At 50.7% G+C, this 14506-nt stretch overlaps 1 protein-coding gene across 2 annotated transcripts in view; it reads right to left on the bottom strand.

The window, feature by feature from the left end:
* The window catches only part of TNKS (tankyrase), a 252832-nt gene that overhangs the window by 94172 nt on the left and 144154 nt on the right, over positions 1-14506 (bottom strand). For both annotated transcript variants that reach the window (XM_088448391.1, XM_088448392.1), the window contains exon 10: positions 235-326. In XM_088448391.1, the coding sequence (XP_088304517.1) occupies positions 235-326 (92 nt within the window). The remainder of the gene's footprint in view (positions 1-234; positions 327-14506) is intronic.

The following is a 14506-nucleotide window of genomic DNA, read 5'->3' as shown; positions in this document are numbered from 1 at the left end:
AACCATTTGGGTGCGTGACAAAACATCCAGATTCATGATGGTATATTGCATCTAAAGGTTTCGGAGACACCAAAAACAAAATAGTTGGACTCTGTATTCATACTTAAAAACTGCAGCTATGATAGGTCCCCTCTTCATTAAAACACAGCTGACCAAAGTAGTTTTGGAGAGAAAAAAAGGAAAAAAAAAAATATTCACAGACCTATGAATGAATGTCACAAACAGTACACCTACTCTTTGTTTTTCTCATTGACACTGGCTCCTTTCCTAAGTAACAACTCCGTTATCTGCTTCCTTTTCGGATGCAAAGAGGCCACCGCACAGTGCTGAAAAAGGGAACATAAAATACACATTAAGCAAAACAAACAAAAATGTTTAAAGGCGCACTTAGATTTTGCAGCTTTTATGATATCATCTATATCATTGTTATACATTCCTAAGGCAGGCTTTGCACAACACACACAGATGGAATCCTTCAGTCATTTATCAAACGTCTGGCTCAGATACACAAAAGCACTGAGCAAAATGCAAGAAGGTGATCAATGGTAAATTATGCTTCTCTGAAAACAATTTCGATTTTATAACTGCAGTGCCAAGGATGAGCAATGCCCATGTCATAGAGGCGACTAAGAAGCCAGAGAATAAATTGCCTGCTTGGTACACCAGGCTGAAACAGAGCATTGCCTCCAGGAAAAACTAACTTTCTGTTAGGCAATGAAAAGCCAGGCGCACACAGAATAGATTGCTGAGATAAAGCATTTTTCATTTAGAATGACAAAGACATTTAGAAACGATACCATTCGGCATACGCACAAATAAAAACATTACTGCATTTTCTTTATAATTACAAAATGTGGGGAAAAGTGGAGAAAGGAGAAATTGATTCATATGGCAGATTTTGCAGTATGGAAAACAAAGCCTACAACAGATGTTACATGATGAATAGTGGTGTTAGCTCTTTAATGGAGTAAAAAAAAGTTAGAAAGGCTTTTGGCGTGGTTATATGCGAACATATTAAAACACGTCAGGCGACCTATCTGAGCCTACTAAGGCTGAAGAGAAGAGACAAAGGCCTGTAGTGATGTAAATAACCCAAGGTGTATGAATTGACAAAAATCTTAACACATTAAAGCCTGGGAATTGTCAAGTCATGTGTGTTAAGAATTTACATATTTAAACAAATGTCCCCTCCCACAAAAGAAACGGTCTTGATAAAGTGCGTTGGCAGCACTGCAGCAGGACGTCAATGTACATCTAAACTTGTAGAACCAAAGAAGCTCAAGATGGCTATACTTCATATGGAACTTTCTACCAGACTTAATTTCAGTGGGTTGGAGTAATAGTGCACACAGCCCAGAGCATACCGCTTAGTACAAACTGTGACAGCAGCATTGCGGAGATTTTACTGCTCCGACATCGGGAGTTCCAGTAGGAATTCAAGCAAAGTTGTCCTAAGTTACAATCCTCCTCAATTGCCAGTAGATATTTCAGACTATGGCCCGTATTCAATTTGCTTTGCACCTGCGATACTATTTCACATGCCGGACTTTTCGCCTATATCGCGTATTTTATCCGCGGAAACTTATGCGCGCCCCCCTATTCGCCGTATTCAAATCCAAAAGACGCAAAAAATGCAACCTGGTGAATGCAAACCAGGGGAAAAGTTCTATCAGAATTGGGAAAATCAGGCTGACAGCTCCTAAAAATGTACATGCCCCCAAATAGCCCTAATGAAGCTATCTGGGGTACTCAAGTTGTGTCAATTTCTTCTAATTAGTGTTTTGCACAAGTGGTGAAGAATAGCATTAAGCAGTTTGAAAAAAAAAAAAAAAAAAAAAAAAAGGAGGCCTGTCAGATTTGGGGTACTTGAAAATGGGTGCAAGCAAAAATCGCTAAAGTCTAAAAAAAACATAAGACGCACCTGCAGCAAGCACCTGCAATCCAAAAAACACCTCACCCATACTGGCAGACCCCCCAAAAAGTCTATTTCACTAGTTTTTAAGTTTGTACCCCCATTTTGCACTTTTTCGCCCCCTTTTTCAAAGTGCTTTTTTGGGGTGTTCCTCACTTTTTTTGATGCACTTATCCTTTTGGGGCTGCCCAAGGATGCCGAGTGGTTTCCCCACCTTTGCACTCCAAAAACAAGCGATATGGTAAGAACTTACCTTTCTTATCTCTATTATACGAGGTCTATAGGGTCCACAGGGTTGACCTTGGGGTATAGCTGGATCTGGATCCACAGGCACCACGCAGTTAAAGCTTTTGCTGCTCCCAGGGTGCACTGGGTCCATCCTCCTCTATACCCCGCCCCAGCCACATCAGTTGGTAAGTAGCCAAGGCCGGAGGAGAAAAAAAATAGAGAGAAGGAAGACTGTAACACACAAGACCCATACTCACAGAAAAGGAGACGGAAATCCGGTGACCAGCCACATAGCCCATATGAAGCCTGCTGCGTCAGGGCGGGCACCCTGTGGACCTTATGGACCTCGTAGAAACAGAAATAACAAAGGTAAGTTCTTACCATATCTCTAGTTTTCTACTTCAGGTTCCATAGGGGTCCACAGAGTTGACCTTGGGGATGTCCCAAAGCAGTACAACTAAGGGCGGAGATGCTCCTGCGCTGAAAGGAGATTCCAGAGCCCAAAGGATGCATCCTGAGAGGTGAAGGTGTCAAACGCATAGAACCTTAGAAAAGTCTGTATGGAAGAGCAGGTGGCCGCCTTACACAGCACAACAGCCGAGGCGCCATGGCCAGCAGCCCACAAGGGACCCACAGACCGAGTGGAATGAGCCTTAACAGAGGCCGGAACAGGTAAACCCTCCTGTGAATAAGCCTCACAAATAACCAAACGAAGCCAACGGGCCAAAGCTTGTTTGTTGGCAGGCCAACCCCTCTTGTGAAAACCAAAGAGGACAAAGAATCAGACTTCCGATTGGAACTAGTCCGGTCCACATAAACTTTGAGAGCACGGACAACATCTAAGGAAGCCTCACCAGTCGAGAGATCAGGTGACTGAAATGCCGGCACAACTATTTCCTGATTAATGTGGAACTTAGAGACCACCTTAGGAAGAAAACCCAGACGGGTGCGAAGCACTGCCCTGTACTGGTGAAAAATCAGAAAAAGGAGAACGGCAAGAAAGCGTGCCCAATTCTGACACTCTTCTGGCCGAAGCAATCGCCAGGAGAAAAACAGTCATAACCGTTATCCACTTGAGTTCCACCGACTCAAGAGGTTCAAATGGAGAACACTGCAGGGCCCGAAGCACCACTGCCAAAGCCCGAGGAACCACTGGTGGAACAAAGGGAGGCTGAATCCTGAGAACACCCTAGAAAAAGGTACGGACATCAGGCAGAGTAGCAATCCTATGCTGGAACCACACAGAAAGTGCCGACACGTGAACTGTCAAAGAAGCGAGGTCTAAACCTAGGTCCAATCCAGACTGAAGGAACGCCAAAATCCTAGAAACACGAAACGCTTGAGGATCGTAGTTTCTAGACTTACACCATTGAAAATAAGTATGCAACACTCTGTGGTAAATCCTGGAGGAAGCAGGCTTGCGCGCCTGTAGCATTGTGCTGATGACTGAGCTGGAAAAACCCCGGGACCTTAAGACGGATGTCTCAAGAGCCACGCCGTCAAAGACAGACGACCCAAATCCGGGTAAAGTCAGGGCCCCTGAGACAACAGGTCCCAACGTTGAGGCATAAGAAACGGAACGTCGATGGATAGGCCCCGAAGATCGGATTACCAGGGACGCTTGGGCCAAGCTGGAGCCACCAGCAGAAGCGTGCCGCCGTCCTATTTGAATTTCCGAAGAACCCGAAGCAGCAGCAATATCGGAGGGAATAGATATGCCTGCTGAAATGTCAATTTCACTGACAGCGCATCCATCAGGCTTGTGCCGGCGTCTCTTGTCCTGGACCCGTACACAGGTAGTTTGTGATTGTGACAGGAGGCCATGATGAGGTCCACCTCCAGCAGTCCCCACCTGTCCACGAGTAGTTGAAATAACTCTGGGTGAAAGGACCATTCCCTGGGATGCACGTCATGACGGCTGAGGAAGTCCGCCTCCCAATTGAGGACTCAAGGAATAAACACTGCCGAGATGGCCGGAAGATGGCACTTCGCCCAAGACAGGATGCGCGACACTTCCGATATTGCCACTCGACTGCAAGTCCCCCCTTGACTGTTGATGTACGCCACCGTGGCGTTGTCGGACTGAACTTGCACTGCCCTTCCTTGAAGAGCGTGACCGGACAACTGGAAGGCCCTGTACATGACCCGAAGTTCCAGAATATTGATGGGAAGAACCGCTTCTCCACCGTCCAACGGCCCTGAAGTGAAAGTGGGCCCGACACTGCCCCCCAACCCCGGAGACTGGCATCTGTCATGAGCAGATCCCAGTCCAGGATCCAAAAGGGGCGGCCCTTGGTGAGATGAAATGTCTGAAGTCACCAAGCCAGTGACAGGCACACCTCCGGAGACAACACCAACATCTGAGTCCTGATCCGGTGTGGTAACCCGTTCCATAGATAGATAGATAGATAGATAGAATCAGCCCCTGCAGGGGCCTTGAATGAAACTGGGCATACTCCACCATGTTGAATATCGATACCATAGACACCAGAACTCTCATTGCCGCGTGAACCGACACCTGGGAACGCTTTAGACAACTGCTCACTCGAAGTTGTAGAGAGGAAACCTTTTCCGGAGTCAGAAAGATCCTTTGCTGATGAGAATCCAGAAGGGCTCCCAAATGAACCATCCTCTGTGATGGAATGAGCGAGGACTTGTTCCAGTTTATCAGCCAACCGTGCGCTTGCATACCAGCGATCGTTAGGCGCAGATTTTGCAGAAGTACCTCCGGCGAACCTGCCAGCAAAAGGAGGTCGTCTAGATACGGCAGAAGCCGTATTCACTGTCTGCGCAGATGGGCAGCCATGACAGCCATAACTTTGGTGAACACCCTTGGAGCCGTGGAAAGACCACAGGGCAGAGCCTGAAACTGAAAGTGAAGCTGGTTTATAGCAAACCTCAGATACTGCTGGTGTGAGGGCCATAGGAACATGGAGGTAGGCATCCTGGATGTCCAGGGAGACCATATAAGCTCCCGGTTCCATAGCCAGAATGATGGAATGCAAAGTTTTCATCCTGAAAGTGGGCACTCTGAGGAACATATTCAACGATTTCAGGTTGAGAATAGGCCGATGAGACCCATTGGGTTTCGGAACCAGAAACAGAGAGTAGTAACCCGTCCCACGTCGAGAAAGCGGAACGGGAACAACAACCCCTGCTTTCAGCAAGGACTCTATGGCTTCCTGAATCTGCAAGTCCTTGGTCTTGTCCTGAGACAGACTCGTGCAGAAGAACTGTTGGGGGGGCTCTGTGACGGAAGGACAGGGCGTACCCCTGAGAGACGACTTCTCATACCAAAGCATCCGTGGTGGTATTGCACCAACACTGGGCGAATTGAAGAAGTCGGACCCCAACTCTGGGATCCCCCAGAGAGAGGCCTGTCCCATCAGGCTGAAGGCTTATCGTCTGGCTTGGAAGCAGGGTGTCTAGTGCTCCAGGCCTGCTTCTTTGGTTTAGGGGCAGCCTTGTTTGATGACTGCCTGGGGAAGGACTGACCCTTGGATTTACTCTGAGTCCGAAAGGACCGAAAGGCTGACGTCCTAGCCTAAGAAGGCGCAGCTGCTGACAGCCAGATTTTGCCAAGATATCAACCATTTTATCCAGGTCAGGACCGAACAAAATCTCCCCATTAAAGAGTAAGGCCTCCATGCCCTTCTTGAAATCCGCATCTGCTCTCCAAGAACGAATCCACAAAGACCGGCGAGCAGAGACTGCTGCCGCAGAAACCCTGGATGTCAGAAGATGGGCATCCAAAGACGCTTCCCCAATATAGGAAGTGGCATCCCTCATCTGTCCAACTAACACTCTCTGAACCTCCAGAGCGTCCTCAGGAAAAGTATCCACCAGTACATTGGCCCAGCTCTCAATGGCTTTAGCCACCCAAGAGATGGCCATGGACGGACGGGCCACCACCCCAGAGAGAGAGTAAATTGATTTTAAACAAGTCTTCACTTTCCTGTCCGTGTGATCCTTTAGGGATTAAATGGATGGCATAGGCAAGGTGGCACTTTTAATCAAGCGAGTAACATGAGAATCCACCGCAGGTGGGGTTTCCCACTTTTTGCAATGACTGGCAGGAAACGGGTAACTGGATGCTAACCGTATCTGCGTCTGGAACCTCTTACTAGGTGACTGCCAGGCCTCCGCCATATGATCAGAGAGAGGAAAAACAGCCAAAGTCACTTTTGCCTGTTTAAAATTTGGGTACTTGGACTTAGGGGCCGGGGCATCATCCTTTATATCTAGAATGGACCCCACATTAATGGAAGATTTCGGCTCTACTCCCGGGGCAGGGGAATCCGAATCAGAGTACTCATGCAATTCTCCCTCATCCGAGGACGCCTCAGAGTCTGATAGCTGTGCAGACTGGGATGACATAACCATGCGTTTGAAAGGCGGAAGACGAGGTTGCCAAACTTTGGACTGAATTGGAGAACACATTCAACCATGGTGGTTGTCCCGTTTGCGGGAGACCCTGGAAGGGAATGACGGACTGCTGCGTCGTTTGAGGAGACTGAAGATACATAGGGAACCCTGCATATGGATAAACAGTCTGAGGCCCAGGGGGAGACTGCAATAATTGCGGTACACCCGGAGAAGTGGGGGTGGCTGATTGGTGTAACCCCCTATGGGGGAGAGTAGTCGGGACCACCAGACAGTCCTCGATGGAAGCCAGCAGCTGAGAAAACACCACCCAAAGGGGATCCTGTCCCAAAGTAGGGGGGTTAGAGGGACCAGGCAACTGACGGCACCTTACACACAGGCCATCCTGTTATAAATCCTCCATATTCTCCCCTGCAGCGCAGCGTCTGCAGGAGAGCAGAGTGGGAGCCTTAGAGCGCTCAACTTTCTCATCAGACATGGTAAAAGATATATATACCCAAATATATATAGCAATACAACAGAGAAGCTCAGAAAGTACTCCTGGCGCGCCCTCAAGTATGCAGCACACAAGTCCGCGAATATGGCACCGTGTAGCACACCACAGTATGTGACCGACCTCTCAAATAACAAGAGATATGGTAAGAACTTACCTTTGTTATCTCTGTTTCTACGAAGTCCATAGGTTCCACAGGGTTGACCTTGGGGATATAGCTGGATCAGGATCCATGGGCACCACACAGTTAAGCTTTTAGCTCCCAGGATGCACTTGGGTCCTCCTCTATACCCCGCCCCCGAGCCACAGGCACCTCAGTTGGTAAGCAGCCTAGGCCGGAGGAGAATATAGAACAGAGAGAAGGAAGACTGGAACACACAAGAAACCATACTCACAGAAAAGGGAGACGGAAACACCGGTGACCAGCAACACAGCCCATTTGAAGCCAGGTGCGTCAGGGCGGGCGCCCTGTGGACCCTATGGACTTCGTAGAAACAGAGATAACAAAGGTAAGTTCTTACCATATCTCTTGTTTTCTACTTCAGGGTCCATAGGGGGTCCACAGGGTTGACCTTGGGGATGTCCCAAAGCAGTTCAACTAAGGGCGGGGACGCTCCTTTGCAGAAAGGAGAATCCTGCGCCCGAAGGATGCATCCTGAGAGGCAAAAGGTGTAAAACGCATAAAATCTTAGAAACGTCTGAACCGAAGACCAAGTGGCTGCCTTGCACAGCTGAACGGCTGAGGCACCACGTCTAGCAGCCCAAGAAGGGCCCACATACGAGTGGAATGAGCCTTAACAGAGGCTGAAACAGGTAAATGCTCTCGTATCTAAGCCTCCCTAATAACAGAACAAAGCCAACGGGCCAAGGTCTGTTTGTTGGCAGGCCAACCCCTCTTATGAAAACCAAAGAGGACAAACAAGGAGTCGGACTTCCGAACAGAAGCCATGACTCTGAGAGCACGGACAACGTCCAACGAAGTCTCCCCTGCTGTAAGATCAGGGGACTGAAAGGCTGGGACCACCAGTTCCTGATATGGAACTTAGAGACAACCTTAGGTAAAAACTCAGGACGAGTGCGAAGCACTGCTCTGTCCTGGAGAAAATAATTAAGAAGGGGGCACTACATGAAAGTGCTCCCAACTCGGAAACCCTCCTTGCTGAAGCAATAGCCAGGAGAAACACAGTTTTAAGCGTTAACCATTTAAGGTCAACTCTCAAGAGGCTCAAAGGGAGGTCCTTGCAGAACTCGAAGAACCACCGCAAAATCCCAAGGTGCCACCGGAGGCACAAAGGGTGGCTGAATCCTGAGAACACCCTGGAAAAAAGTCTGTACCAAACCGATAAAGCAGACACGTGCACCTTCAGAGAGGAAAGGCGTAAACCTAAGTCCAAACCCGACTGAAGAAAAGCCAGAATCCTTGAAACTCTGAATATCTGAGGATCATAGTTTCTGGACTCACACCACTGAAAGTACGTGTGCCACACTCCATGATAAATCCTTGCAGAAACAGGCTTGCGTGCCCTCAGCATGGTAGAAATAACGGAACTAGAAAAGCCCCGGGACCTTAAGACGGCCGTCTCAAGAGCCATGCCGTCAAAGACAGACGACCCAGATCCGGGTAAAGGCAGGGCCCCTGAGACAACAAGTCCTGCCGCTGAGGAAGAAGGTAAGGATCGTCGATGGACAGACTCTGTACGTTGGAGTACCACGGACGTCTTGGCCACGCTGGGGCCACCAGTACCAGAGTGCCTCCGTCCTGCTTGAACTTGCCCAGGACCCAAGGCAGAAGGGATATCGGAGGAAACAGATATGCCAGCTGAAACGTCTATCTCACCGACAGAGCGTCCACCAAACTGGTGCCGTCGTCCCTTGTCCTTGACCCGTACATGGGCAACTTGTGATTGTGACGAGAGGCCATCAAGTCCACCTCCGGCAGTCCCTACTTGTCCACGAGTAGTCGGAATACCTCTGGATGAAGCGACCATTCCCCTGGATGCACGTCGTAACGGCTGAGGAAGTCTGCCTCCCAATTGAGGATTCCGGGAATGAAGACTGTCGAAATCGCTGGAAGGTGGCACTACACACAAGCTAGGATGTGAGACACTTCTGCCATCGCAGCCCGGCTGCGAGTTCCTTCCTGGTGATTGATGTACTGCACTTGCACTGCCCTTCCGTGAAGAGTGGTGCCGGCCGACTGCAGAGCCCTGTACACGGCTCTTAGTTCCAGAACATCGATGGGGAGAGCCGCTTCCTCCACTGTCCAACGACCCTGAAGTGACAAGGAGCCTGTCACCGCCCCCCCCAACCCTGAAGACTGGCGTCTGTCGTGAGCAGAACCCAGTCCGGGATACAAAAGGGGCGACCCTCGAGGAGGTGAGCTGTTTGAAGCCACCAATTCAGGGACTGTCGTACATCCGGAGATAGCACCAGCGTCTGGAACCGGATCCGGTGAGGCAACCCGTTCCAGTTTGCTAGAATCAGCCTCTGCAGAGGTCTGGAGTGAAACTGGGCAAATTCCACCATGTCGAATGCGAACACCATGGACCCCAGCACTCTCATTGCCGAGTGTACCGAAAGACTGGGACAATCCAGGCAACTGCGTATCCGCAACTGTACGGAAGATACCTTTTCTGGAGTTAAAAAGATCCGCTGCTGACGAGAGTCTAGGAGGGCCCCCAGATGGACCATCTGCTGAGATGGGATCAGGGATGACTTCCTCCAATTTATTAACCACCCCTGCGTCTGCAGACAAGCCGTCAGTTGGAGATGTTGCAGCAGAACCTCCGGAGAGCTTGCCAGCAATAGGAGGTCGTCCAGATACTGTAACAACCGTACCCCCTGGTTCCGAAGGTGGGCAGCCATAACTGCCATCACCCTGGTGAACACCCTCGGCGCCGTGGAGAGCCCGGAACTGGTAGTTATGGTGCAACAGAGCGAACCGCAGGCACCTCTGATGTGACGTTGTTATCGGCACATGGAGGTAAACGGCCTGGATATCCAGGGAGACCATGTAATCCCCTGGTTCCATAGCCAGAATTATGGAATGCAAGGTTTCCATTCTGAACATGGGAATCCTGAGAAACCTGTTCAGAGACTTTAAATTTGGAATGGGTCGATGGGAGCCATTGGGTTTCTGTACCAGAAACAGCGTAGAATAGTACCCCATCCCACGCTGAGATTGTGGAACAGGTACAATGACCCCTGCAGTCAGCAAGGAGTCCATAGCTTCCCTGAGCAGCATAGCCTTGGCTATGTCCTGAGAAGGACTCGTGCAGAAAAACTGGTGAGGCGGTCTGCGCCGAAAAGACAGGGCGTACCCCTGGGAGACCACTTCTCGCACCCAGGCATCGGTGGTGGTATTGAACCAGCTCTGGGCGAATTGAAGAAGTCGGCCTCCCACTCTGGGATCCCCCAGAGGGAGGCCCGTCCCATCAGACGGAAGGCTTATCTTCCTGTTTGGAAGAGGGACGCCTGGCACTCCAAGCTTGTTTCTTGGACTTGGAGGCAGACTTAATTGCTGCTTGCCTTGGGAAAGACTGACCTCTTGCCTTACCCTGAACCCGAAAGGGCCGAAAAGCCGAACTCCGGACCTTGGCAGATGCTGCAGCTGAAGGAAGGAAGGCCGACTTGGACTTAGCCAGACTATCCACGATCCTATCCAAGTCTGGACCAAAAAGTAGTTCCCCATTAAAAGGTTAGGCCTCCAGGCCCTTCTTTGAATCAGCGTCTGCTCTCCAGGACCTCAGCCATAAGGAGCGGCGGGCATGCACAGCCGCAGCCGACACCCTAGAGGTTAGCAGACCAGCGTCCAAGGAAGCTTCTCCAATATAAGAAGCCGCATCTCTCATCTGTCCTAGTAATGCCCTCTGGACTTCCTGAGTATCCTCAGGAAAAGTGTCCTCTAAGGCATTGGCCCAACTCTCAATGGCCTTAGCCACCCAGGAAATGGCCATGGATGGGCGAGTAATTGCTCCCGAGAGGGAATAAATAGACTTAAGGCAAGCCTCAACCTTTGTCCGTGGGATCCTTTAACGAGGAAACTGACGGTATTGGCAGCGTAGCACTCCTAATAAGGCGTGTGACGTGGGAATCCACCGCCGGTGGAGCTTCCCACTTCCTACAATGTGCCTCCGGGAATGGATAATTGGAAGCCAACCTCTTTTGAGGCACAAATCTCTTACTGGGTGTCTGCCAAGCCACTGCCATATGATCGGTTAATTGATCAGACAGGGGGAACACCGCCGAAGTCACCTTTTAAAACTAGGGAATTTCGACTTAGGAGCAGGTACCTCATCCTCTATTAGGAGAATGGCGCGCACCGCCCTAACCAGAGCTCGTACATTAATAGACGACCGAGATTCCACCTCCTGAGCCGAGGTGTACGAATAGGAGTCGTCCTGGACCTCACCCTCATCTGAGGACCCCTCAGTGTCCGAAATCTGCGCCCCATGCAACTTATGTGCACTCTTAGATGCCCCTGCAGACCTGTCAGTCTGCAACATCGACTGAAAAGTGGAAGATGCAGCTGCCAGACTCTGGACTGAACTGGAGAGCACGTCCACCCATGGTGGAGGAGCTGCCACATTGGCCTGGAAAGGCACCACAGACTGTTGTGTAGCAGGAGTGGCCTGCAAATAGATAGGCAATCCTGAATAAGGGTCCACAGTCTGTGACCCAGAGGAACTCCGCAATAATTGCAGAGTACCCTGGGAATGGGAAATGGTAGGCTGGGACAGAGTCCTCGTAGGGACAGCAGACGGAGCCGCAAGGCGGTCCGCCAGAGACACCAGCACCTGTGAAAACATAGACCATGGTGGCTCCTGTGTCATAGGGGGTCTGGATTGACCCGAAGTCAACTGACATCGCTCACAAAGGCCATCCAGAGATGCCTCTTCCCTATGTGATCCCGCAGAGCAGCGCCTGCAGGAAAACAACACTGGAGTCCCGGAGTGCTCAACTTCACCCTCAGACATGACCAAATATAATGTACAGACAAAATATATATGGCAATAGAGGAAAAAAGAATTGCACTTCCCTGTGTGCTGAACAACAGTCCTGAATATGGCACTGTGTAGCACACAACTGTATGTGACAGACCTCACAAATACTTGATTTATATATGTGAGGTTAGTAGAAAAGCCCCTCCTCCACACCTGTAGGGCTAAGGAAGAAGGAAAGAGATAGATATAAGCTGACAGTAATAAGAGAAAAATACAGACAGCAGCACTAGCAAAAGTCACATAACATGCAGGAAGATATACTCACTGCACCTTTACACTACACTCAACCGCCCAGATTCAGTGTCTGGGAGGGCTATATAGTGCTGTGTACGCCGTCCTAACAGGGGAGAGGTACACAGGGGGACCGGTCCGCGTGCTCCCTGAGGGATTTGCGCTGCCACATGTAGAAAAAAATGGCCGCCAGAGACCTCAGAGGAGGAGTGGCCGAGTGAACTGCAGCTCAGGGACGCTAGACATGCAGGCTGAAAAGTGCGCAGAGCTGAGGGGAGGAGCCGCTGAACAGGGAAGGCTTCCTCCCCCGGCTGGCCATTAACCCCAGGGATGCTGGCTTCCCGCTTGCCGGTTATCCCTGGTGGTCTAGTGATCCCACGGGTTATGGGGAGGCCCGCCGCCTCTGCCAGCAGCCTCCGGTCTGTCCCCAGGACCGGAGGCTAAAGGACTGCATTTTAAGGTCTTCCGCACGCCGCCGCTAGCCAACGATGCGGGGCTTACCTGAATCCCCGGCGACTCCGGCAGCAGTCCTGGGAGGTAGACAGAGTCCGGCTAGTACGGACTCTGTCTTCCCGCCGCGATCCCCAGATCAGTACTGGCGTCGCGGCGCCAGTCGGGGATCAGAGCGGCAGCGTGGGCGTCTGTACAGACAGCCCTTCGCTGCCGTCTGAAGTAAAAAGAGAACTAAAATAAATAAAATCTATTTAGAAAATAAAAAGCTTCTGGGGGCTGCTCCTGCAGCCCCCCTGCGCGGTGACCGACTCCGGCCTGGCACCAACTTACACTGAGGTGCCTGTGGCTCGGGGGCGGGGTATAGATGAGGACCCAAGTGCATCCTGGGAGCTAAAAGCTTAACTGTGTGGTGCCCATGGATCCTGATCCAGCTATATCCCCAAGGTCAACCCTGTGGACCCCCTATGGACCCTGAAGTAGAAACATGAACTTGTACAAGTGAGATCCTTCAAAAGCCCTTCCCACACACACCTGCCAGGGCTGTAGGAGAAGGAAAGGGATAGTTATAGACTGACAGTAACGAGAAATAAAGCACAGACAGTCAGCACTAGCAAAAATCACAAACAATGCAGAAAGTCAATGCTCACTGCACCTTATCACTACAATCAACCGCCCAGATTCAGTGTCTGGGAGGGCTATAGCGCTGTGTACACTGACCTTTAGCCGGTTAGAGGTACACAGGGAGACCGACCGCACACTGCCTGCAAGATCTGCGCTGCCCACCAGAGAAAAGATGGCAGCCGGAGACCTCAGAGGAGGAGTGACTGCAGGAGGAAGCAGCTCTGCGTCGCCAGACTAAGCGGAAAGGCGCGCTGAGCTGAGGAGCCACTAAACAGGGAAGGCTGCCTCACCTGGCTAGCGATTAATCCCAGGGTTGCTGGCTCCCGCTGTCGCATGACACCAAGGTGATCCAGTGGTCCCCACGGGGTATGCCTCCAGAGAGGGGGAGCCCGCCACTTGCTAGCGCCTCCGATCTGTCCCCAGAGACCAGAGGCATGCGACTGCATAGGTACACGCGGGTCACCGCAAGCAGTGACCCGCGGCTTACCTGATCCCCGGCGCTCCGGTAGCAGTCGGGGGAGAGCCCTGAGCCCGTGCTAGTACAGACTCTGGGGTCCCGTCACGATCCCCAGATCTGTACTGGCATCGCGGCGCCAGCTAGGTTAAGGAGCGGTAACTTGTACATCCAATGGACAGTCTGATGCTGCCGCACTGAAGAGTCCCTAAAAAAATAAAATAAGAAACTCTAAAATAAGCTTAGAGGCTGCTATGCAGCCCCCTGCGCTAGGGTGACCCGACTCCAGCCGGGCACCAACTAGAACTGATGTGCCTGTGGTGGGGTATAGAGGAGGATGGACCCAGTGCATCCTGGTAGCAGCAAAAACTTTAACTGCGTGGTGCCCGTGGATCCAGACCCAGCTATACCCCAAGGTCAACCCTGTGGACCCTGAAGTAGAAATAGCGATTTTGCACTTTTTTTCACCACCTATTCAGAGGCAAATCTTTTTCGCCTATTACAGTACATTGCGTTTTCACGTACGCGAAAAGTGTTTGCAATTGAATACGGCGATACTTTTCCAACAGGCGAAAAGTCGCAATCGGCTATACTTTTTCGCGGCTAATAGAAAACGGGCCTATGTTTGTGCAGCAAATATTGTTGGTGTAGGGGTATAGATAGCATTTAAGGAGTGTGTAAGTTAGGTCAATGTTTTGTTTCTAAAAAGATGCCAGGTGAATTATTAA

Source organism: Taudactylus pleione, unplaced genomic scaffold (assembly GCF_031769625.1).
Source record: "Taudactylus pleione unplaced genomic scaffold, aTauple2 ptg000454l, whole genome shotgun sequence".
In the NCBI taxonomy this organism is placed as follows: Eukaryota; Metazoa; Chordata; class Amphibia; order Anura; family Myobatrachidae; genus Taudactylus; species Taudactylus pleione.
Note: the sequence above shows the minus strand (reverse complement) of the source record. Positions and strands in the feature narration are given on the sequence as shown.